The 26,953-nt window shown below is 42.1% G+C and overlaps 1 protein-coding gene across 1 annotated transcript; it reads right to left on the bottom strand.

Moving 5' to 3' along the window:
- Nucleotides 1-363: 363 nt before the first annotated feature.
- On the bottom strand, nucleotides 364-26,933 carry pjvk (pejvakin). The gene is made up of 7 exons (XM_063050092.1): nucleotides 26,715-26,933; nucleotides 19,018-19,251; nucleotides 13,756-13,951; nucleotides 13,208-13,349; nucleotides 11,685-11,802; nucleotides 10,623-10,766; nucleotides 364-986 (listed from the first exon to the last, which is right to left on the bottom strand). The coding sequence occupies exons 2-7, from the start codon at nucleotides 19,226-19,228 to the stop codon at nucleotides 685-687; spliced, it is 1,113 nt and encodes a 370-aa protein (XP_062906162.1). The 5' UTR covers nucleotides 19,229-19,251; nucleotides 26,715-26,933; the 3' UTR covers nucleotides 364-684.
- Nucleotides 26,934-26,953: the final 20 nt, after the last annotated feature.

Below are 26,953 nucleotides of genomic sequence, written 5' to 3' on the forward strand. Positions count from 1 at the left end.
GATTGAAACCAAGAACCACATCAATTGTTAGGTTTATCTTAACTTCGAAAACCTTTGTGTGTTAGCAATATGATACCTTTTAATGAATTTAATAACCTAGTTTATGATGAGCCTCTAAAATCTGCAGTGAAAAATCACTATTGAGTCACATTATCATTTATAAAGAGATATAGAAACATAGAAAACCTACAGCACGATACAGGCCATTCAGCCCACAATGCTGTGCCAAATGTACATACTTAGAAATTACCTAAGGTTATCCATAGCCCTCTATTTTCCTAAGGCCCATGTTCCTACCCAGGAGTCTCTTAAAAGACCCTATCGTATCCACCTCCACCACCGTCGCTGGCAGCCCATTCTACATACTTGCCACTCTCTGCATTTTTAAAAAAAAACCTCACCCTGACATCTCCTCTGTACCTACTTCCAAGCACCTTAAAACTGTGCCCTCTCGTATTAGTCGTAGAGTCATAGAAAATAAACAGCATTCAAATTAAAATAGTAATAACATTGTGCAACTATAATCTCTCTTGCGTCAGAACAATGTCCTTTACATGAAACTGTTTACAATATTAAAACTTGTGTGATTGTGCATATGCATGCTCAAATTTGCTTTGTTAAAAAAATCAATATTATTAAGACGGATATTATTGAAAGAGATCCAATCCAGGCAAACAATGCATATTATCTCAGTCTTTTGTGCCACAGATCAAAGCACGGCACCACATGCAGTCTCACATATTTCTGTCCATTGAAGGAGCACTCAAGACATCCATACACCGTCTCCCTTCGGGAACTTCCCATGCCACAAAGAGTGCAGGGTCCTTTGGCAATATTGTTGTTGAGAAGGTTAACCCGTGTGTGTGCGTTATCTCGAAGGTAGTTAGTGGAAACATCTGTCATGCTGGTAGCTTTTTCATAATAATCCGCAACTAAACCCTCCAAATAAAGATCTGAATTCCTGTTGCCATCCAACCCTTTTTCATCTGTTCACATAAACAATAATATAACAAATTTAGTACTCACTGAAAATGCTTAAGAAACTAATGGCTAAATTTGACTTTCCAGCGTGAAGCGCAACAGGTGGAAACCATAAGCTTTGCAAGCTGATATTCTACTTTCCGTATTTTATGGTGAGAAAACTGTTCCTTTCAGGAATTTAACTTTTTTTTCCCCATATGTGCTGACTGTATTCAGTATGAGGAATAATTACAATAATCACATCCTCCCCAGCATAACTGCTTCCTTTAGTCAACTACTAGCTTTCAGTAGGTAGAGCGAGGAAAGACCCCAGCCTGGTTAGAGTTTAGTGTTTTTCTTATTGTAGAGAAGGAGGAAAGCAACAACGAGCATTTGGTAGCATTACCTTACACTTGCAAGCTCATCTGCTTACAAAGTTTGTGCTCCTAATGATTGACAATGCTTCTAATGGACGCCACCCAGAGACCAGTTAAAATGGTACTTAAATCATCAGCAGCTGGCACGCAGCACCTCAGGTGGAATTTGTGTCAGCACAGGTCTAGATTACTTTGCATTACAGATGCCAGGAGAACACCTGGCATCAAATTGGTTTGGCGGCTGTAGAGGTGTCACTAACCTATGCCTATCCCAAGTAAATCAATTATGTATATTGAACAGATTTTTAAAAAGTGCAAAAACAGAAATACTGTAAATTTTTTTTAAAGTGAGGGAGCGTCCAAAGCTTCAATATCCATTTAGGATTCTGATGGCAGAGGGGAAGAAGCTGTTTCTGAATTGCTGAGTGTGTGCCTTCAGGCTTCTGTATCTCCTACCTGATGGTAACAGTGAGAAAAGGTCATGCCCTGGTTGCTGGAGGTCCTTAACAATGGACGCTGCCTTTCTGAGACACTGCTCCCTGAAGATGTCCTGGGTACTTCGTAGGCTAGAACCCAAGATGGAGGTGACTAGATTTACAACCTTCTGCAGCTTCTTTCAGTCCTGTGCAGTAGCCCCTCCATACCAGACAGTGATGCAGCCTGTCAGAATGCTCTTCACAGTACAACTATAGAAGTTTCTGAGTGTATTTGTTGACATGCCAAATCTCTTCAAACTCCCAATAAAGTATAGCCGCTGTCTTGCCTTCTTCATAACTACATCGATATGTTGTGACCAGGTTAGATCCTCGGAGATCTTGACACCCAGGAACTCTCTCCACTTCTGATCCCTCTATGAAGATTGGTAGGTGTTCCTTCATCTTACTTTTCCGGAAGTCCGCAATCAGCTCTTTCATCTTACTGACGTTGAGTGCCAGGTTGTTGCTGTGGCATCATTCCACTAGTTGGCATATCTTACTCCTGTACGCCCTCTTGTCACCACCTGAGATTCTACCAACAATGGTTGTATCATCAGCAAGTTTATAGATGGTATTTGAGCTATGCCTAGCCACACAGTCATGTGTTTATAGGGTGTGGAGCAGTGGGCTAAGCACACACCCCTGAGGTGCGCCAGTGTTGATCATATTTAACAGGGGAGCATCGCTTTATTCAGGATAAGGTGGTGTACAAGTGATCTAATCTGTGTTTCTCTGGGAAATTTACAGACATTTAACAAAACCTTTGTTGAGCTTTAAGATCACATTAGTCACTGAGGTTAATATTCCCATTTGAAAAGTGGTTTAAATTGTAAAACAACACTTTCCTCCAATGTTGCCTTGCAATTACATTGTTTTGACTGCATAAATCAAATATTTTAGAAAGAAAATTTTATGAGTAAAAATGTAAGAATAACAAATCATATAAGTGGTGAGTTTAGATTTGGCTGAAGTCGCTGCCAAATGAAAACGGCACTGAATTGTATATTTACAGTACCATTTTTCTTTTGACATATAACATGTTGCCAAAAGCACCCAGCAACATTTACGAGTCAAATCAAATCAGTTTTTCAACTGGAGAAGCCAAAATATAAGTGTCAAAATAGTTAAAGATGCAACTGCAAATTCAAAGACTGAATGTACGATATCTATGATCGACTTGAGGATTGCCTTGAGTTTGTGGACTGGGCTGAGTACAAGAACTTGTCTGAGGACCTGAATGACTACACCAGGGTTAAAACATCTGTGGATCATTTAGGGTTTTCCCCTGTCAGAAGCCCTGGATGAACAATGAAATCTGGAATCTGTTGAGAGCCAGATCAGAGTCATTTAAGTCTGGAGATCAGGAATGCCACAAGAGGTGCAGGTATAATGTCCAGAAAACAATCTCTCAGGTGAAATGATGATTCTGGACTAGACTGGGATCAACGAGGGAGGCTCGACAGCGGTGGCAGGGTTTGAGAGCCATAACCTCCTGCAAAGTTAAATCTTACGACATGGGGGACAGCAGAGCTTTGCTTCCAGATGACCTCAATGCCCTCTCTGCTCACTTTGATCACCAGAACAGGGAGGAGCCATTGCGCACAGCATGTCTCCCAATGACACTTTGATCTCAGTATCTGAAGATGATGTGTGGTCTTCCTTTAAGAGAGTGAATCCAAGGAAAACATCCGGTCCAGACAGAGTACCTGGCTGAGTGTTGAAGACCTGTGCTGATCAACTGGTTCACCTGTGTTGATGGATATCTTCAATCTCTCTCTGTCTGGTACCCACCTGTTTCAAGCTGGCTTCAATCATACTGGTGCCCAAAAAGAGTGTTGTGACCTGTCTCAGTGACTATCGCCCAGTGGCACTTGCGTCCACAGTGATGAAGTGTATTGAGAGGCTGGTGTTGGAGCATGTCAGCTCTTGTCTGAGTGGCGACTTGGATTCATTCCAATTCGCCTACTGAAACAACAGGTCTACAGCAAATGCTATCTTGATGGTTCTTCACTCAACCCTGGAACACCTGGATAGCAAAGTTGCATACATCAGGATGCTCTTTATCGATTACAACTCAATATTTAACACCATCATCCCCTCAAAATAAATCAGTAAACTTCAAGACCTGGGCCTCCATACTCCCTTGTGCAATTGGATCCTGGATTTCCTCACTTGCAGATTGGCAACAACATCTCCTCCACAATCTCCATCAGCACAAGGTACTACAGGGCTGTGTGCTTAGCCCTCTTCTCTACTCGCTTTTCACCTATGACTGTGTGGCCAAGTACAGCTCCAGCACCATATACAAGTTTGCTGATGACATTACTATTGTGGGCTGTATCAAAAGTGATGATTCAGCATACAAGAGGGAGAATGAAAATTTGGCTGAGTGGTGTAATAACAATAACCTCTCAATGTCAATAAGACCAAGGAACTGATAGTGGACCAGGAGAGGTAAACCGAAGGTCTTGAGCCAGTAATCATCAGAGGATCAGAGGTGTAGAGGATCAGTAACTTTAAATTCCTGTGTGTCACTATCTGAGAGGACCTGCCCTGGACCCTGGACCCATTATATAAATATAACTGCAAAGAAAGTATGACAGTACCTCTACTTTCTCAGGAGTCTGTGGAGATTCGGCACATCATTAAAAACCTTGGCAAACTTCTGTAGATTTGTGGTGCAAAGTGTGGTTACTGGCTGCATTACAGCCTGGTATGGGAATACCAAAACTTTTTAAGCAGAAAATCCTACAAAAAGTAGTGGATTCGGCCCAGTACATCCCAGGTAAAGCTCACCCAACCATTGAACACATCTACATGAAACATTGCCGTAGAAAAGCAGCATCAATCATCAAAGATCTTCACTACCCAGGCCATGTTCTTTCTCACTGCTGCCATCCAGTAGAAGGTACAAGTACCTCAGGACTCGCTCTTCCAGGTTCAAGAACAGTTACTACTCCTCAGCCATCAGGCTCATGAATAAAAGGGGATAACTGCACTCATTTAAGGACTCTTTTATCTTGTTATTTCATGCTCCTTATTTATTATCTGCATTTGCACAGTTCGTTCACCGTTTACAGTCCTGGTGTTTACAGATCCTGTTTAGAGTTACTGTTCTATAGATTTGCTAAGTATGCCTGCAGAAAAAGAATCTCAGAGTTGTATGTGGTGACATGTATGTACTCTAATAATAAATTTTACCTTGTGAACTTTGAAAGGATATTTCAGTCTCGTGAATTACTTCACAGTTGTAAGCTAGTATCAAAATCTTTAATATGATAATAATAATAATAATAATGTGATTGTGGGAGATTTTAATTTTCCACACATAGACTGGGAAGCCCATTCTGTAAAAGGGCTGGATGGTTTGGAGTTTGTCAAATGTGTGCAAGATAGTTTTTCGTAGCAATACATAGAGGTACCAACTAGAGAAGGGACAGTGTTGGATCTCCTGTTAAGGAATGAGACAGGGCAGGTGATGGAGGTATGTGTTGGGGAGCACTTCGGGTCCAGTGATCACAGTGCCATTAGTTTCAATATAATTATGGAGAAGGATAGGACTGGACCCAGGGTTGAGATTTTTGATTGGAGAAAGGCTAACTTTGAGGAGATGCGAAAGGATTTAGAAGGAGTGGATTGGGACAATTTGTTTTATGGGAAGGACGTAATAGAGAAATGGAGGTCATTTAAAGGTGAAATTTTGAGAGTACAGAATCTTTATGTTCCTGTTAGGTTGAAAGGAAAGGTTAAAAGTTTGAGAGAGCCATGGTTTTCAAGGGATATAGGAAACTTGGTTCAGAAAAAGAGAGGAATTTACAATAAATATAGGCAGCTTGGAGTAAATGAGGTGCTCGAGGAATATAAAGAATGTAAAAAGAATCTTAAGAAAGAAATTAGAAAAGCTAAAAGAAGATACGAGGCTGCTTTAGCAAGTAAGGTGAAAATAAATCCAAAGGGTTTCTACAGTTATATAAATAGCAAAAGGATAGTGAGGGATAAAATTGGTCCCTTAGGGAATCAGAGTGGATGGCTATGTGTGGAGCCTAAAGAGATGGGGGAGATTTTGAACAATTTCTTTTCTTCAGTATTCACTAAGGAGAAGGATATTGAATTGTGTAAGGTAAAGGAAACAAGAAGGGTAGTTATGGAAAGTATGATGATTCAAGAAGAGGAAGTACTGGCGCTTTTAAGGAATATAAAAGTGGATAAGTCTCCGGGTCCGGACAAGATATTCCCTAGGACCTTGAGGGAAGTTAGTGTGGAAATAGCAGGGACTCTGACAGAAATATTTCAAATGTCATTAGAAACAGGGATGGTGCCGGAGGATTGGCGTATTGCTCATGTGGTTCCATTGTTTAAAAAGGGTTCTAAGAGTAAACCTAGCAATTATCGGCCTGTGAGTTTGACGTCAGTGGTGGGTAAATTGATGGAAAGTATTCTTAGGGATGGCATACATAATTATCTGGATAGACAAGGTCTGATTAGGAACAGTCAACATGGATTTGCACGTGGAAGGTCATGTTTGACAAATCTGATTGAATTTTTTTGATGCGGTTACTAGGAAAATCGACGAGGGTAAAGCGGTGGATGTTGTCTATATGGTCTTCAGTAAGGCCTTTGACAAGGTTCCACATGGAAGCTTAGTTAGGAAGGTTCCATCGTTAGGCATTAATATCGAAGTAGTAAAATGGATTCAGCAGTGGCTAGATGGGAGACGCCAGAGAGTAGTGGTGGATAACTGTGTGTCAGATTGGAGGACAGTGTGTAGCGGTGGGCCTCAGGGATCTGTACTGGGTCCAATGTTGTTTGTCATATATATTAATGATCTGGATGATGGGGTGGTAAATTGGATTAGTAAGTATGCAGATGATACTAAGATAAGTGGTGTTGTGGATAATGAAGTAGGTTTTCAAAGCTTGTAAAGAGATTTAGGCCAGTTAGAAGAGTGGGCTGAAAGATGGCAGATGGAGTTTAATGCTGAAAAATGTGAGGTGCTACATTTTGGTAGGACTAATCAAAATAGGACATACATGGTAAATGGTAAGGCATTGAAGAATGCTGTAGAACAGAGGGATCTAAGAATAATGGTGCATAGTTCCCTGAAGGTGGAATCTCATGTGGATAGGGTGGTGAAGAAAGCTTTTGGTATGCTGGCCTTTATTAATCAGAGCATTGAGTATAGGAGTTGGGATGTAATGTTGAAATTGTATAAGGCATTGGTAGGCCAAATTTGGAGTATTGTGTACGGTTCTGGTCACCGAATTATAGGAAAGATGTCAATAAAATTGAGAGAGTACAGAGGAGGTTTACTAAAATGTTGTCTGGGTTTCATCTCCTAAGTTACAGAGAAAGGTTGAACAAGTTAGGTCTTTATTCTTTGGAGTGTAGAAGGTTGAGAGGGGACTTGATAGAGGTGTTTAAAAATTATGAGGGGGTAGATAGAGTTGATGTGGATAGGCTCTTTCCATTGAGAGTGGGGGAGATTCAAACAAGAGGACATGAGTTGAGAGTTAAAGGGCAAAAGTTTAGGGGTAACATGAGGGGGAACTTCTTTACTCAGAGAGTGGTAGCTGTGTTGAACGAGCTTCCAGCAGAAGTGGTTGAGGCAGGTTCGATGTTGTCGTTTAAAGTTAAATTGGATAGATATATGGACGGGAAGGGAGTGGAGGGTTATGGGCTGAGTGCAGGTCGGTGGGACTAGGTGAGAGTAGGGGTTCGGCACGGACTAGAAGGGCCGAGATGGCCTGTTTCCATGCTGTCATTGTTATATGGTTATAATACCATAAAGCCCCAGTCAACAGTTGACAGAAAAACTACAGATCTTAATCACAAGTAACTTTAAATTGTAGGAATTAATAACATTAAAATGGTGGGAAATTGTAAACCATTTTCAAAATTTTAATTACTGGGCAAATAAGAAGGTTGTGGGCTGTTCCCTTAAGCACTGATCAGAAGCAATTTCAGTGCAAAGCAGAACATTTCTCAAACAACAGGAATTCTGCAGATGCTGGAAATTCAAGCAACACACATAAAAGTTGCTGGTGAACGCAGCAGGCCAGGCAGCATCTCTAGGAAGAGGTGCAGTCAACGTTTCAGGCCGAGACCCTTCATCAGGACTAACTGAAGGAAGAGTGAGTAAGGGATTTGAAAGTTGGAGGGGGAGGGGGAGATCCAAAATGATAGGAGAAGACAGGAGGGGGAGGGATGGAGCCAAGAGCTGGACAGGTGATAGGCAAAAGGGATATGAGAGGATCATGGGACAGGAGGTTTGGGAAGAAAGACAAGGGGGGGGACCCAGAGGATGGGCAAGGGGTATATTCAGAGGGACAGAGGGAGAAAAAGGAGAGTGAGAGAAAGAATGTGTGTATAAAAATAAGTAACAGATGGGGTACAAGGGGGAGGTGGGGCATTAGCGGAAGTTAGAGAAGTCTATGTTCATGCCATCAGGTTGGAGGCTACCCAGACGGAATACAAGGTGTTGTTCCTCCAACCTGAGTGTGGCTTCATCTTTACAGTAGAGGAGGCCGTGGATAGACATGTCAGAATGGGAATGGGATGTGGAATTAAAATGTGTGGCCACTGGGAGATCCTGCTTTCTCTGGCGGACAGAGCGTAGGTGTTCAGCAAAGCAGTCTCCCAGTCTGCGTCGGGTCTCGCCAATATATAAAAGGCCACATCGGGAGCACCGGACGCAGTATATCACCCCAGCCGACTCACAGGTGAAGTGTTGCCTCACCTGGAAGGACTGTTTGGGGCCCTGAATGGTGGTAAGGGAGGAAGTGTAAGGGCATGTGTAGCACTTGTTCTGCTTACACGGATAAGTGCCAGGAGGGACATCAGTGGGGAGGGGTTCAGGGGGGACGAATGGACAAGGGAGTCGCATAGGGAGCGATCCCTGCGGAATGCAGAGAGAGGGGGGGAGGGAAAGATGTGCTTAGTGGTGGGATCCCATTGGAGGTGGCGGAAGTTACGGAGAATAATATGTTGGACCCGGAGGCTGGTGGGGTGGAAGGTGAGGACCAGGGGAACCCTATTCCTAGTGGGGTGGCGGGAGGATGGAGCGAGAGCAGATGTACATGAAATGGGGGAGATGCGTTTAAGAGCAGAGTTGATAGTGGAGGAAGGGAAGCCCCTTTCTTTAAAAAAGGAAGACATCTCCCACATCCTAGAATGAAAAGCCTCATCCTGAGAGCAGATGCGGCGGAGACGGAGGAATTGCGAGAAAGGGATGGCATTTTTGCAAGAGACAGGGTGAGAAGAGGAATAGTCCAGATAGCTGTGAGAGTCAGTAGGTTTATAGTAGACATCAGTGGATAAGCTGTCTCCAGAGACAGAGACAGAAAGATCTAGAAAGGGGAGGGAGGTGTCAGAAATGGACAGGGTAAATTTGAGAACATTTCTCATACTGATGTTAAACGTGGAACGATTAAAGTAAGAGCTGACCATCTCACTGGTGTCACTTAGTCTCCTTCCACTATGAAGTTATGTAAGAATTGGGCACATTTATACTGTAACTGCACTATTGTGAAAAAAGGTTTTGTCTTGAAACTGACGCTGAGATGAAACCTTATGAAGTGAATAAGGAGCACGCTAACTGAGCTTGAAGAGCTGTTCCATTGACCAGAGTTCAATCCTGGCCTCTAGTGCTCCCCATGAAGTTTGAACATTCTCTCTGATCATCGGGGATTCTGCTGGATGTTCAGATTTCATCCATGTGACAAGGATTATCTCTTGGCCATCCCAAACCTGGGATGAGAGGCTTTAAAAGGGAGAGAGTGACAGTACTTCAGGGAAAGTATTCCAAAGATTGGAGTCTAGCAGAAGGCACAGGTTCCAATAGGAGTCAGGATGGGTGCAGATGAGGCAACACAATTTAGGATAATGGAAGCTGGTTATGAAATCACAAACTGAATCAAAAGAATATTGTACAGAAATGTCATTAATGCAATCACTTTCCTAACCACAGAATAATAAAGACATTTATTCATTATTCTTATTCCAACCAATCAACAAAGAAAAAGCAATGAAGAACTAGATGACATATCTTTGGTCCACATAATATGAATGACCTCTTTATAATTTTGGTTCTTTTGATTATGGAAGTCAGCCCACACTTAAATTATAAATGACATCCCAGAGGGTTGTGGATCTGTGGAATGCTCTGCCTCAGAAGGCAGTGGAGGCCAATTCTCTGGATTCTTTCAAGAAAGAGTTAGATCGAGCTCTTAAAGATAGCGGGGTGAAGGGATATAGGGAGAAGGCAGGAAAAGGGTACTGATTGTGGATGATCAGCCATGATCACAGTGAATGGTGGTGCTGGCTCGAAGGGCTGAATGGCCTACTCCTGCACCTATTGTCTATTATCTATCCCAAAATTGTTCACCGTATACAAAGCATATACAGTATCAACACAAAAAACTGGAGGAACACAGCAGGTCAGGCAGCATTTGTGGAGGCAAATGGACAATCAATATTTTGGGTCGAGATTCTTCATCTGGACCCAGATTGTCAACTATCCACTTTTTACCACAGTTGCTGCCTGACCTGCTCTGCTCCTCCACCCTTCTCTGTGTTGCTCCATATTCCAGCTTCTACAGTCTCTTGTGTCTCCTATAAAGTTAGAATGTTTATTTCATGAGTAAAACTTAACATACAGTACATTCTATAAAACATAGTATGCATTCAACAGGAATAGAATGAAAGAGGACTGCAATCTGATTATTTGTATTTTTTTATTTAGACCAGTATGGTATTTTAATTTTTTTGTAATACCTGAAAATGACTCTCCAGTGCTGGGGTAAGATCTCACCTGATCTGAATGGGCTGCCATAAAAAAAGTCAGACAGGCATCGTCGCAATTTCCACACAGAAAACCGGTTCCTTAAACCACCCAGCTGGTCTGTTAGTTGTTCCTTCTCATAACCACCTTTTGATTCCGATGTTACACACAGTTCTAAATTTGAAGTATACAGATGCTTATTAAACAGTTAGAGATCATTTTAAAGTGAAATTCAACACTGCTGTAGAGTCAGTAATAGAGATATACAGCATAGACATGGGCCCTGGGGTCCATCCATTCACGCTGACCAAGGTGCCGACCAGAGCTCGTCCTGTGTGCCTGCGTTGTCTCGTATTTCTCTAAACCTTTCCTATCCATGTCCTTGTCCAAATGTCTTTCAAACTTTGTAACGTTACCTGCCATTATCACTCCCTCTGGTAGCTCCCTCGGTATGCCCACCACCTTCTATGTGGAAAATTTGCCCCTTCAGGTTCCTTTTAAAATTTTCTCCTTTAATCTCTGCCCTTTAGTTTTAGATTTCCTTATCCTGGGGAAGAGATTGTGACTAACCACCTTATCTGCATTCCCTGTGATCTTCTAAAGCTCACATGTCCTGGAAAAACAGTCCTCTCCTATCCAGTCTCTTCTATTGACTCGAGCTCTTCAAACCTTGCTACATCCTTTCTAAACCTTTTCTGCACGCTCACTGGCTTCATCACATCCTTCCTAGAGTCTGACAACCAGAACCGCAAACATACTCCATGTTCAGTGTAACCAATGTCAAGACATACATATACTACATCTTTACTGTAATTAATTTTCCAGTCCTGCTCCAAATGGCAAATTTTTCCCTTGATGTGAATCAATTCATATTGAGAAATTATGAATTTCAAAAGGATTAAACATTTGATCATTGATCCCAGGATAACTGCTTGAATGATACTTCACAGGTTTAAGTATCACGTGTGGTGCATTTATTCAGTATATTTAAATAGTGGGGGTGGGAGAGATTATTTAGTGACTACATGTGCATTGAGAATTTCTGCAAAATTACAAGCAGCAGTACAACAATGTTGCTGAAGCTTTACTTACCAAAATGGCCATCCAGATGGATATAAAGCTCAAATACACTAAATGCAATTGTTGTATGAGCTGGGATGACAAGGGCTTTGTCCCAGCCCTTATGATTTTGTCCATTATCGATCTGAAACTAGAGTGGGTACAATAAACAAAACAAACAGACTGCTTTAATTGGAAAGCACAAATCCACAGATGGTGAAAATCCAAAATAAAAGCAGAAGATCCTAGAAATGGTAACCATGTTCATCTCTTCATACTTTTCAAAATTTATGGAACCAAGTTTTAATTCTAGGCACTTGATTTACAATGCTTAAACCCAAGACTGACTCTGAGTAAGTTATCATTGACGTGATTCAGCTTATTTTAAGTAATAACTTGTGAGTCTGGAGAGATGAGTTCAGAGTTGCTTCCAACTTTTTACTCCCCTATAGTCCTCCTTACAGTATATTCCAGCTCCATAATCTCTGCACAAAGCTCCATCCCAACTTTTGTTTTTTCTCTACCAGCATATTAACACAATTCTTGAATGACATCCACTCTACTATCATAAACACAGAAAATCGTGCAAATCCAAAGCAACACACACAAAATTCTGGAGGAACCCAGCAGGTTAAGTGACATCCATGAAAATGGAGAAACAATCGATGTTTTGGTCTGAGACCCTTCTTCAGAACTGAGAAGGAAGGGGGAAGATGTCAGAATAAAAAGGAGAGGGGAAGAAGGAGGATAGCTAGAGGTGATAGATGAAGCCAGGTGGGTAGGAAAGATAAAGGGCTGAGAGTAAGGATATGAGAGGAAGATGGCTATAGGAGAAAGGGAAGGGGCTGGTGATGGACAGGTAAGAGGGCAGAGTGGGGAATAGAAGGAGGGGGGAGGGATTTTTTTATCATAAGGAGAAATCGATATTCGTGTCATTAAGTTGGAGGCTAACCAGATGGAATATAAGGTGTTGCTCCTCCACCCTAAGGGTGGCCTCATCGTGGCACATGAGAGGAGGCCATCCACTGACACTCTAACACTCTACTGTTAGTTATTTTTCTACAAGTGCAAAATGGAAATAAAGTAATTTATATTTGTTTAATAGTTTGTTATTCAACTTTGCTTGTGGGTGTAAAAGAAAATGTTCAAGGTTGGCCAACCATTAAATGTCATTCCAATGTTCCTTTCTGTTAAAGTCAGCTCCCAAGCACAGCAAAGGACTTAATATGTATCATTTCTTGAAGTGTAGCCATTTATTTATGCTGTACAAACTTTATTAAAAGTCTCTCATTTGCGATAACCTATGTTTCAGGCAAAGAGCAGGCAATGTGAGAGGTTTTAAAAAGTGTAAAATAATGGGGAACATTGTAGTATAAAGAAAGTATACCAAGAATGAGAGAAAATAAAATGGTAGTATATCTAAAACTTTTCTGTCTTCCACATAAATAAAGTAGCATAAGTGATCCCTAAATGCACTCTTCATTATTATTTATTCACTTAAGAGCAGTGTAAACAGGAGCCATCTTAACTGCAGGAAAAGAGATAATAATACCTACCCTCCTTGTTTTTGTTCTCATGCCTGCATGCATAGTGAGTGAGCATTGTCGAGTGGTACGGACGCTCTCCATGACCACACACAGTACAGCACGCTGCCTTTCTTTCAACTGACGGACAAGGCAATGTTCCATGTCAATTTTTCTGAAGTTAATTCAAAATGTTAGTCTACTTACAAATGGAGAAACCAGAGATCCACATGGATGAATTTTACAGTGGTGAAGCTATTCAGACACTCACATCTGTTTTGTCTTTGAACAGGCCATCATTTAGACAATGTAGGAAACTCCAAAATGATCAAGAATTAGACTCATCATGGCATCAAGTTTGTACCATTTGAGCTGACTGTCCTTAATAATATTAATTGGTTTTGGTATTAAGAAAAATGTTCAATTCATCTTTTGGTGTTTATGCATATCCAATGTTTATGTTTCACTATTTTTTCTTTACTTATGCATGCATTCAAGAATCTTCCACAGTGTTTTTTAAAATAAGTTAAAAGCATCTTCAAATATTACTACTAAAGTATATTGGACAATGGGCAAGTTACCTGTTCATGATCTCACTCAGCAGAACTGGAACTTCAACCTCGTGTTTTGTTACAATTCCAAATGAAGCTTTCACTGCCACTGAATACAATCCATCAACGTTCATTCCAACATCATGAATAACGTGATTTCCCATTTTCCCTCTGAGAGAAACATCTGACTTATCTTCATAATTGAGTAGCTGATATGAAGAGATGCCTATTAAATAGAAAATAAATGCTTAACTATCTTTCTTTTATGTCTTTAACATGAATGTACATTTACATGTAAAGTAGATCTTAAGCCTTCCTACAAAGAAAAAATCAAAAGGTTGAGCATGGTAGGACTAATGTTTTGAGTTGTACATTATTTCAATGCAAGGAGTATTGTAGGTAAGGCAGAAAAACTATTACAAGATGATTGTAGGAAAAAATTGGCAAGATATCAGAGGTATTTTTTACATATTTAGAAACTCTTAGATAGGCAAACAATAGAGAGAAATAGGGCAATAGAAAACTAGAGAACAGAGTGAAAAAAACAAATCAAATTGAAGTTAGAGACTGAATCGGACGAACATCAGCTCAGGCAGGGTTTGCAGAGGCCATTACTTCCTACAAGGTAAAATCTAACATCATGAATGGCTCTGACACTTCACTCCCAGATGAGCTCAACACCTTTTATGCACGCTTCGAAAGGGAGAATTAAACTCTAACTCTGTTTATCCCTGCAGCAGTTGATGACCCTGTGATCTCTGTCTCAGAGGCCAATGTTAGAACATCTCTCAGGAGGGGCAACATCAGGCTATGATGGTGTACCTGGTAGGGCATGGAAAACCTACGTCAACCAACCAGGGGGAGTGTTCAAGGACATCTTCAATCTTGCACTGCTGCAGTTGGAGATTCCCACCTTCTTCAAAAGAGCATCAATCATACAAATCCCCAAGAGGAGCGGGGTGAGCTGCCTCAATGATAATCACCCAGTTACACTCACATCTACTGTGATGAATTGCCTTGAGAGGTTGGTCATAGCCACAATCAACACCTGCCTAAGCAAGGACATGGACCTGCACCAGTTTACCCATCACAATAGTCTATAGTAGATGCATTTCCACTGGCTCTCTCCTAAAACGTGGAACATTAGATATTTGATAAACATTAGAAGTAGGCCATTCGGCCCATTGAGTCTACTCTGCCATTCAATCATGGGCTGATCCAATTCTTCCAGTCATTCCCACTCCCCTGCCTTCTCCCCATACCCTTTGATGCCCTGGCTAATCAAGAACCTATCTATCTCTGCCTTAAATACACCCAGTGACTTGGCCTCCATAGTCACACGTGGCAACAAATTCCACAGACTTACCACCCTCTGACTAAAGTAATTTCCCCACATCTCTGTTCTAAATGGACATCCTTCAATCCTGAAATTGTGTCCTCTTGTCCTAGACTCCCCAACCATGGGAAATAACTTTGCCATATCTAATCTGTTCAGGCCTTTTAACATTCGGAATGTTTCTATGAGATACACTTCCTCATTCTCCTGAACTCCAGGGAATACAGCCCAAGAGTTGCCAGACGTTCCTCATACAGGAACCCTTTCATTCCTGGAATCATTCTCATGAATATTCTCTGAACCCTCTCCAATCTCAGCATATCCTTTCTAAAATAAGGAGCCCAAAACTGCACACAATACTCCAAGTGTGGTCTCACGAGTGCCTTATAGAACCTCAACATCATATCCTGTCTATACCTCTAGAAATGAATGCTAACATTGCATTCACCTTCTTCACCACCGACTCAACCTGGAGGTTAACCTTTAGGGTATCCTGCACGAGGACTCCCAAGTCCCTTTGCATCTCTGCCTTTTGAATTCTCTCCCCATCTAAGTAATAGTCTGCCCATTTATTTCTTCCACCAAAGTGCATGACCATACATTTTCCAACATTGTATTTCATTTGCCACTTCTTTACCCATTCCCCTAAACTATCTAAGTCTCTCTGCAGGCTCTCTGTTTCCTCAAAACTACCCACTGTTCCACCTATCTTTGTATCATCGGCAAATTTAGCCACAAATTCATTAATCCCATAGTCCAAATCATTGACGTACATCGTAAAAAGCAGCAGTCCTAACACTGACCCTGTGGAACTCCACTGGTAACCGGCAGCCAGCCAGAATAGGATCCCTTTATTCCCACTCTGTTTTCTGCCGATCAGCCAATCCTCCATCCATGCTAGTAACTTTCCTATAATTCCATGGGCTCTTATCTTGCTAAGCGGCCTCATGTGCATCACCTTGTCAAAGGCCTTCTGAAAATCCAAGTACACCACATCTACTGCATCTCCTTTGTCTACCCTGCTTGTAATTTCCTCAAAAAATTTAGTAGGTTAGTCAGGCAGGATTTTCCTTTCAGGAAACCATGCTGGCTGTGGCCTATCTTGTCATGTGCCTTCAGGTACTCCGTAATCTCATCCCTAACAATTGATTCCAACAACTTCCCAACCATTGACGTCAGGCTAACAGGTCTATAGTTATCTTTCTGCTGCCCCCTACCCTTCTTAAATAGCGGAGTAACATTTGCAATTTTACAGTCATCCGGTACAATGCCAGAATCTATCGATTCTTGAAAGATCATTGTTAATGCCTCTGCAATCTCTCCAGCTACTTCCTTCAGAATCCAAGGGTGCATTCCATCAGGTCCAGGAGATTTATCTACCCTCAAACCATTAAGCTTCCTGAGCACCTTCTTAGTCGTAATTTTCACTGCACACTGACACTCCTGAATGTCTGGTATACTGCAGATGTCTTCCACTGTGAAGACTGATGCAAAATACACATTCAGTTCCTCTGCCATCTCTGCGTCTCTCATTACAATATCTCCAGCGTCATTTTCTATTGGTTCTAAAGCTACCCTCAACTCTCTTTTACCCTTTATATACTTAAAAAAAGCTTTTATTAACTTCTTTGATATTAGTCGCCAGCTTCCTTTCATAATTCATCTTTTTCTTCCTAATGACCTCCTTAGTTTCCTTCTGCAAGTTTGTAAAAGCTTCCCAATCCTCTATCTTCCCACTAGCTTTGGCTTCCTTGTATGCCCTCTCTTTTGCTTTTACTTTGTCTCTAACTTCACTTGTCAGCCATGGTACTGTCCTTCTTCCATTCGAAAATTTCTTCTTATTTGGAATATATCTGTCTTGCACCAACCTCATTTTTCACAGAAACTCCAGCCATTGCTGTTCTGCTGTCTTTGCTAGTGTCTCTTTCCAGTCAACGTTGGCCAGTTCCCCTCTCATGCCATTGTAATTTCCTTTATTCCACTGAAATACTGACACATTGGAATTTAGCTTTTCCTTCTCAAATTTCAAAGTGAACTCAATCATATTGTGATTACTGTTCCTCAAGGGTTCCTTAACCTTAAGCTCTCTTATCACCTCCAGATCATTGCACAACACCCAATCCAGCACAGACAATCATCTAGTGGTCTCAACAACAAACTATTTTAAAAAGCCAACCCTTAGACAGTCTACAAATTCTCTCTCTTGAGGTACAGTACTGGCCTGGTTTTCCCAATCCACTTTCATGTTAAAATCCCCGACGATTATCATGACATTGCCCTTCTGATATGCCTTTTCTATCTCCTACTGTAATTTGTAATCCACATCCCAGCTGCAGTTTGGAGGCCGTATACAACTGCCATTAGGGTCCTTTTACCCTTGCCATTTCTGAACTCAACCTATAGGGACTCTAGATCTTCCGATCCCATGTCATCACTTTCCAATGATTTGACATTACTTCTTACACACAGGGCCACACCACCCCCTCTGCCTACTAACCTATCTTTCCGATATACCTTGGACGTTCAGCTCCCAATGACAGCCATCCTTTAGCCAAGTCTCAGAGATGGCCAGAATGTCATACTTGCCAATCTGTAGCTGAATTTCAAGATCGTCCATTTTATTTCTTATTCTGCATGCATTCAAATATAACACTTCCAGTCCTCCCTCCCTAGATGTTCTTTATTCTCCCCTCTTCCATCGGAAGAAGGTACAAAATTTGTTGCTTTCTTTTTTATCTGCACCACGCCTCTATTGCCCTGTAACTCATCCCACTGGCTGTGATTAAGCCCCATCTCCTGCCTGTCCTTTTGACCATTTCTGTTGCACACTATCTCTGATTTATTTCTGTTTTCCCCTTCCTCAGCCCTATCACTCCGGTTCCCATCCCCCTGCCAAATTAGTTTAAACCCTCCCTAACAGGTCTATTAAACTTGCCTACTAGGATATTGGACCCCTTTGGGTTAAGGTGTAACCTGTCCTTTTTGTACAGGTCATACCTCCCCCAGAAGAGGCCCCAGTGATCCAGGAACCCGAAGCCCTACCCCCTACACCAGTCTCTCAGCCATGCATTATTATGCCAGATCATGCTATGCTTGCGTTCGTTAGCACATGACACAGGCAGCATTCAGGATCCCCGGACAACAGCAATACCTACATCAGATTGCTGTTTATTGATGACAGCTCAGTGTTCCCATCAGAAATAATCAACAAGTTGAAAACCTGGGCCTCTGTACCTCCCTCTGCAACTGGCTTCTCAACTTCTTCATTGCGAGGCCATAATCAGTGCAGGTCGGAAATAACATCTTCTCGCTGACAGTCAACACTGGCACACTTCAGGGGTGTGGACTTAGCCCACTGTTCTACTCTCTCTACAACCACACTGAGTGGCTAGGCACAGCTCAAATGCCATCTATAAATGTTGCCAATGACCCAGCTACTGTTGGCAGAATTTCAGATGATGACGAGGAGGTGTACAGGAGCAAAATAGATCAGCCAGTTGAGTGGTGCCTTGCACTCAATGTCAGTAAGACCAAGGAATTGATTGTGGACTTAAGGAAGAGCAAGTCAAAGGAACACACACCAGTCCTCATCAAGTGATCAGCAGTGGAAAGGGTGAATAGTTTCAAGTTTCTGGATCTTATAGCAGCAGGTTAGAAGCTGTTCTTGTGCCTGGTAGTGCATGCTTTTCAGCCTTTTGTATCTTCTGCCCGATGGAAGAGGGGAGAATAAAGAATGTCTGTGGAGGGAGGGGGTCTTTGATTACACTGGCAGCTTTACTGATTACAAATGGCTTTTCTGTATATTTTAAATGTTTCATAATTGATCTTCTTCAAACACAATCTATAATGGAACACTGATGGAGGTTTAGCAGTCTAATCAGTCCCAAAATCATTTCATTAAAATAGTACACATTTCTACCAGCAAAAATATAATAGAAGCAAAGTAAATACTTCACCAGCAGAAACCTCTTTATCTCCAACAAGGATGTCCTTCAGAGTGAAAGGAGTAGAACTGTATTTCTTCTTCTTCCAGAAAAAGGATTTTGTCCGTTTTGTTACCAGACTGAGTGGCTGATATCTGTCGGCCTCACTCAGATCAGGAACTGGTTTCAGTCTGCCTGTATCTCCAACCTGTTTCACAAAGTTCTTTGTGGCTGCAGCGAACATTCTTATCCGCAGAAAACCCTTATCTGTTCCAATAGAGTTGCATTCCGCCAGAAATGAGAATTTGAAAATCGAAACAATGAATCAAAAAATTAACAAAGAAGCAGCAGCTCGAAAATCGTCAGCCATTTGCATTCTCTTGACTATTCAGTATACTTTTGTAGTTGAGCTTCAAATTATAAATAATTAAACAGGTTGGATAACCTGATAGGAATGTTTGTGACAACAGTTGCAGTTACAAGTTCACTCTAATTATGAAGGGATGAATTGAGGGGAATTAGCAAGCCTTTACTTCATTGCATGTAGTTTCGGCATGAAATTTTTGCTGAAATGTCAGTTAACTTTAATTCTATAAGTAATAATGATTATTTGAAGTGTGTGCATAAATACCAAAATTATTTTTATTTGGATTTCTGGTTTAAAAGTTCCAATATTATGGTAATTAGTTTTGATTTTTAAAAAATGCTTTGTCAGTGACCTTAAAAATTCAAAGGTTAGACATTTGGGAAACAGACCAGGATGAAGTTTAGATCATACAGGGTCCTGGATGATTTAGCCAATTGGGTACAAAGTTGCTTGGTGGAAGGAGTCAGGGGTGGTGGTGGAGTGTTGTGTTTTCACTGGTATGCCACAGGGATCACTGTCGGTTCCTTATTGTTTGCTATATGAACGATTCAATTGAGAATGTAGACAGCCTGATCAGTAAGTTTGCAGATGATGTCAAAATTTGTGAAGAATGTTGTCTAAGGTTACAACCAGGTTCACGAACAGTTACTACCCCTCAACCATCAGGCTCATGAACAAAAGGAGATAACTCATTCTACTTCCGGTGTTCCCACAACCAATGATTTCACTTTAAGGACTCTTATATTGTTATTTTATGCTCGTTATTTATTGCTATGACTTGTTATTTGCATTTGCACACTTTGATCATTGATACATAGAACAGTTACTCTTCTATAGATTTACTAAGTATGCCCACAGAAAAAAAAAATCTCAGGGTTGTATGTGGTGACATGTACGTACTCTGATACTCAATTTTACTTTCAACTTTGAACAGGATCTAGATCACGATACCGTGGCAGGTAGCCTATCAGCTTACAGAGCCAGCAATCTGATATTGAGGTTCAAATCCACCTCTGTCTGGAAGGAGTTTGTACGTTCTCCTATGATCACATGGCATTCCTGCAGATGCTCCGTTTTCCTCCCACATCCCAAAGATGTACGGTTTAGAGTTAGTGTGTTGTGGATACGCTATGTTGGCACTGGAAACAACGCGACAATTGCAGGCTGACCCCGCCTCCCGCCCCCAGCACATCCCCGGACTGTAGTTGATGCAAACTGCGCATTTCACTGTATACTTCGATGGACGTGTGGCAAATCAAGCTAATTGGTTTAACCAATTAAAAAGTGGAAAGTCTTTTAGAGACAGAAAAATAATTGGAAAAGTGAAAATACATTTGAAAGTTTGGATTAGTAGCATCACCTTAAAATTGCTAAAGGCAGATTTAAATTATATAATTTCTATGGTAAAACAGCAACAAATCTAAGGAAATTCACCAGATAGCATTTGAGTGGATTTTCAGAAGACCCCTGACAACAGTCAGCTGGCAAAATTAAGATCCGTGGAATTGCAAGATAAATGGATCCATGGAAAATGGAAATTGTGGTGAACAGTTGATTTTCAGACTAAGGGTTTGTAAGGAGTGGTATTCTGCCAAGGTCAATGCTGAGACCATTGCTTTGTCTGATTTGTTGACGGTAAAATTTCCACCTTCATGGATGTAGAGTGGTTGGAAGTAAACAGTGCAAATAGTAACAGACTTCAAGAACAAGTAGGCTAACTAATTGGTTTGGTTTCCACTCTTGTAGTAGTGAGTTGTGGTTTCAGCAGGTAAGTGTTAAGTGATGCATGTTTGCAGAAAATAGAAACATAGAAAAAACATAGAAAACCTACAGCACAATACAGGCCCTTCGGCCCACAACACTCCATGGCCCCTCTAAGCTCCATGTACTGAGGTGACTTTAAACTAGAATGGTTGGGGGGTGGGAATCAAATTAAAGAGGCTAGGCGTGAGGAGGTTAGTTCACAACAGGGGGACGGGAACCAGTGCAGAGAGACAGAGGGGTGTAAAGTGAGGGTAGAAGCAAAAAGTACTAAGGAGAAAAGTAAAAGTGGCAGGCCGACAAATCCAGGGCAAGCATTAAAAAGGGCCACTTTTCAACATAATTGTATAAGGGCTAAGAGAGTTGTAAAAGAGCGCCTGAAGGCTTTGTGTGTCAATGCGAGGAGCATTCGTAATAAGGTGGATGAATTGAAAGTGCAGATTGTTATTAATGATTATGATGTAGTTGGGATCACAGAGACATGGCTCCAGGGTGACCAGGGATGGGAGCTCAACGTTCAGGGATATTCAATATTCAGGAGGGATAGACATGAAGGAAGGGGAGGTGGGGTGGCGTTGCTGGTTAAAGAAGAGATTAACGCAATAGAACGGAAGGACATAAGCCGGGAAGATGTGGAATCGATATGGGTAGAGCTGCGTAACACTAAGGGGCAGAAGACGCTGGTGGGAGTTGTGTACAGGCCACCTAACAGTAGTAGTGAGGTCGGAGATGGTATTAAACAGGAAATTAGAAATGTGTGCAATAAAGGAACAGCAGTTATAATGGGTGACTTCAATCTACATGTAGATTGGGTGAACCAAATTGGTAAAGGTGCTGAGGAAGAGGATTTCTTGGAATGTATGCCGGATGGTTTTTTGAACCAACATGTCGAGGAACCAACTAGAGAGCAGGCTATTCTGGACTGGGTTTTGAGCAATGAGGAAGGGTTAATTAGCGATCTTGTTGTGAGAGGCCCCTTGGGTAAGAGTGACCATAATATGGTGGAACTCTTCATTAAGATGGAGAGTGACATAGTTAATTCAGAAACAAAGGTTCTGAACTTAAAGAGGGGTAACTTTGAAGGTATGAGACGTGAATTAGCTAAGATAGACTGGCAAATGACACTTAAAAGGATTGACGGTGGATATGCAACGGCAAGCATTTAAAGGTTGCATGGATGAACTTCAACAATTGTTCATCCCAGTTTGGCAAAAGAATAAATCAAGGAAGGTAGTGCACCCGTGGCTGACAAGAGAAATTAGGGATAGTATCAATTCCAAAGAAGAAGCATTCAAATTAGCCAGAGAAAGTGGCTCACCTGAGGACTGGGAGAAATTCAGAGTTCAGCAGAGGAGGACAAAGGGCTTAATTAGGAAGGGGAAAAAAGATTATGAGAGAAAACTGGCAGGGAACATAAAAATGGACTGTAAAAGCTTTTATAGATATGTAAAAAGGAAAAGACTGGTAAAGACAAATCTAGGTCCCCTGCAGACAGAAACAGGTGAATTGATTATGGGGAGCAAGGACATGGCAGACCAATGGCAGAACCAACTTTGGTTCCGTCTTCACTAAGGAGGACATAAATAATCTTCCAGAAATAGTAGAGGACAGAGGGTCCAGTGAGATGGAGGAACTGAGCAAAATACATGTTAGTAGGGAAGTGGTGTTAGGTAAATTGAAGGGATTGAAGGCAGATAAATCCCCAGGGCCAGATGGTCTGCATCCTAGAGTGCTTAAGGAAGTAGCCCAAGAAATAGTGGATGCATTAGTGATAATTTTTCAAAACTCGTTAGATTCTGGACTAGTTCCTGAGGATTGGAGGATGGCTAATGTAACTCCACTTTTTAAAAAAGGAGGGAGAGAGAAACCGGGGAATTATAGACCGGTTAGCCTAACGTCGGTGGTGGGGAAACTGCTGGAGTCAGTTATCAAAGATGTGGTAACAGCACATTTGGAAAGCGGTGAAATGATCGGACAAAGTCAGCATGGATTTGTGAAAGGAAAATCATGTCTGACGAATCTCATAGAATTTTTTGAGGATGTAACTAGTAGAGTGGATAGGGGAGAACCAGTAGATGTGGTATATTTGGATTTTCAAAAGGCTTTTGACAAGGTCCCACACAGGAGATTAGTGTGCAAACTTAAAGCACATGGTATTGGGGGTAAGGTATTGGTGTGGGTGGAGAATTGGTTAGCAGACAGGAAGCAAAGAGTGGGAATAAACGGGACCTTTTCAGAATGGCAGGCGGTGACTAGTGGGGTACCGCAAGGCTCAGTGCTGGGACCCCAGTTGTTTACAACATATATTAATGACTTGGATGAGGGAATTAAATGCAGCATCTCCAAGTTTGCGGATGACACGAAGCTGGGCGGCAGTGTTAGCTGTGAGGAGGATGCTAAGAGGATGCAGGGTGACTTGGATAGGTTGGGTGAGTGGGCAAACTCATGGCAGATGCAATTTAATGTGGATAAATGTGAAGTTATCCACTTTGGTGGCAAAAATAGGAAAACAGATTATTATCTGAATGGTGGCCGATTAGGAAAAGGGGAAGTGCAACGAGACCTGGGTGTCATTATACACCAGTCATTGAAAGTGGGCATGCAGGTACAGCAGGCGGTGAAAAAGGCGAATGGTATGCTGGCATTTATAGCAAGAGGATTCGAGTACAGGAGCAGGGAGGTACTACTGCAGTTGTACAAGGCCTTGGTGAGACCACACCTGGAGTATTGTGTGCAGTTTTGGTCCCCTAATCTGAGGAAAGACATCTTTGCCATAGAGGGAGTACAAAGAAGGTTCACCAGATTGATTCCTGGGATGGCAGGACTTTCATATGAATAAAGACTGGATGAACTGGGCTTATACTCGTTGGAATTTAGAAGATTGAGGGGGGATCTGATTGAAACATATAAGATCCTAAAGGGATTGGACAGGCTAGATGCAGGAAGATTGTTCCCGATGTTGGGGAAGTCCAGAACGAGGGGCCACAGTTTGAGGATAGAGGGGAAGCCTTTTAGGACCGAGATTAGGAAAAACTTCTTCACACAGAGAGTGGTGAATCTGTGGAATTCTCTGCCACAGGAAACAGTTGAGGCCAGTTCATTGGCTATATTTAAGAGGGAGTTAGATATGGCCCTTGTGGCTATGGGGGTCAGGGGGTATGGAGGGAAGGCTGGGGCGGGGTTCTGAGTTGGATGATCAGCCATGATCATAATAAATGGCAGTGCAGGCTCGAAGAGCCGAATGGCCTACTCCTGCACCTATTTTCTATGTTTCTATGTTTACCCACCCAGGAGTCTCTTAAAAGACCCTATTGTATCCGCCTCCACCACCGCCGCCAGCGGCCCATACCACACACTCACCACTCTCTGCATAAAAAACTTAGCCCTGACATCTCCTCTGTACCTACTTCCAAGCACCTTAAAACTGTGCCCTCGTGTGCTAGCCGTTTCAGCCCTGGGAAAAAGCCTCTGACTATCCACGCAATCAATGCCTCCCATTATCTTGTACATCTCTATCAGGTCACCTCTCATCCTCCGTCGCTCCAATGAGAAAAGGCTGAGTTCACTCAAACTATTCTGATAAGGCATGCTCCCCAATCCAGGCAACATCCTTGTAGATCTCCTCTGCACCCTTTCTATGGTTTCCACATCGTTTCTGTAGTGAGGCGACCAGAATTCAGCACAGTAGTCCAAGTGGGGTCTGACCAGGGTCCTATATAGCTGCAACATTACCTCTCAGCTCTTAATCTCAAACCCACAATTGATGAAGGCAATGCACCATATGCTGCCTTAACCATAGAGTCAACCTGCGGATCAGCTTTGAGTGTCCAATGGACTTGTACCCAAAGATCCTTCTGATCCTTCACAATGCCAAGAGTCTTACCAATAATGCTATATTCTGCCATCATATTTGACCTACCAAAATGAACCACCTCACGCTTATCTGGGTTGAACTCCATCTGCCACTTCTCAGCCCAGTTTTGCATCCTATCAATGTCCCGCTGTAACCTCTGACAGCCCTCCACACTATCCACAACACCCCCAACCTTTGTATCAGCAGCAAATTTACTAACTCATCCGTCCACTTCCTCATCCAGGTCATTTATAAAAATCACAAAGAGTAGGGGTCCCAGAACAGATCCCTGAGGCACTCCACTGGTCACCGGCCTCCATGCAGAAAATGACCTGTCTGCAACCACTCTTTGCCTTCTGTGGACAAGCCAGTTCTGGATCCACAAAGCAAGGTCCCCTTGGATCCCATGCCTCCTTACTTTCTCAAAAAGCCTTGCATGGGGTACCTTATCAAATGCCTTGCTAAAATTCATATACACTACATCTACAGCTCTACCTTCATCAATGTGTTTAGTTACATCCTCAAAAAATTCAATCAGGCTCGTAAGGCACGACCTGCCTTGGCAGAGCCATGCTGACTATTCCTAATCATATTATGCCTCTCCAAATGTTCATAAATCCTGCCTCTCAGGATCTTCTCCATCAACTTACCAACCACTGAAGTAAGACTCACTGGTCTATAATTTCCTGGGCTATCTCTACTCCCTTTCCTGAATAAGGGAACAACATCCACAACCCTCCAATCCTCCGGAACCTCTCCCATCCTCATTGATGATGTAAAGATTATCGCCAGAGGCTCAGCAATCTCCTCCTCCACTTCCCACAGTAACCTGGGGTACATCCCATCTGGTCCCGGTAACTTATCCAACCTGGTGCTTTCCAAAAGCTCCAGCACATCCTCTTTCTTAATATCTTCATGCTCAAGCTTTTCAGTCTGCTGCAAGTCATCCCTACAATCACCAAGATCCTTTTCTGTAGTGAATACTGAAGCAAAGTATCCATTAAGTACCTCTGCTATCTCCTCTGGTTCCAGACACACTTTTCCAGTGTCACACTTGATTGGTCCTATTCTCTCACATCTTATCCTCTTGCTCTTCACATACTTGTAGAATGCCTTGGGGTTTTCCTTAATCCTGTCCTCCAAGGCCTTCTCATGGCCCCTTCTGGCTTTCCTAATTTCATTCTTAAACTCCTTCCTGCCAGCTTTATAATCTTCTAGATCTCTATCATTACCTAGTTTTTTTGAACCTTTCATAAGCTCTTTTCTTCTTGACTAGATTTACAACAGCCTTTGTACAGCACGGTTCCTGTACCCTACCATCCTTTCCATGTTTCATTGGAACGTACCTACGCAGAACCCCACACAAATATCCCCTGAGCATTTTCCCGGAGAACATCTGTTTCCAGTTTCTGCTTCCGAGTTCCTGCCTGATAGCCTTATATTTCCCCTTACTCCAGTTAAATGCGTTCCTAACGTCTGCTCCTATCCTCTCCAATGCTATGGTAAAGGAGATAGAATTGTAATCACTAATTGTGAAATAATAGGAAATGATATTCACACAATTCCAAAGTTTCTTTCCCCACATGCAGATGTGGAAGTATCGAATTCTCACTGCGTTACTGAGGTTGAGTAACTTTGGTTTCAGATGGGAACCAAAGCAGGTTCCCATTTGTGGTGTAGATCACTTCAGCAAAAATCCCGGAGAATGACATAGTAAGTTTGAGAAGAGTATTGCAGCAATTATACAACCTGGCTTGATACCATGAGATTCTGCTGAGGCTAGAAATCTTGAGGTCCATAACCAAGACGCTGGAGGAACACTGCAAGTCAGGCAGTATCTATGGAAGGGAATAACAGTCGATGTTTCGGGTTTGACTTGCTAACTCAGCAATCTGTGAGTGTTGATACATCATAGAGTGAGGTTGTGTCTGCTGTGGACTGGTTGGGGTTAACATCGCAGCCTGCACGCCAACAGAACCGGACCAGGA

This window comes from Mobula hypostoma, chromosome 6, assembly GCF_963921235.1.
Source record: "Mobula hypostoma chromosome 6, sMobHyp1.1, whole genome shotgun sequence".
In the NCBI taxonomy this organism is placed as follows: Eukaryota; Metazoa; Chordata; class Chondrichthyes; order Myliobatiformes; family Myliobatidae; genus Mobula; species Mobula hypostoma.

Bases quoted from the DNA above. Each gene is read 5' to 3' on its own strand.
- pjvk (XM_063050092.1), bottom strand. From the start codon at position 19,228: ATGTTCGCTGCAGCCACAAAGAACTTTGTGAAACAGGTTGGAGATACA. The intron at 13,952-19,017 runs GTGAAGTATTTA...TCTATTTAATAG, and splicing joins AGATAAAGAGGTTTCTGCTG to GCATCTCTTCATATCAGCTA. The intron at 13,350-13,755 runs GTAACTTGCCCA...AATTAACTTCAG, and splicing joins CTGAGTGAGATCATGAACAG to AAAAATTGACATGGAACATT.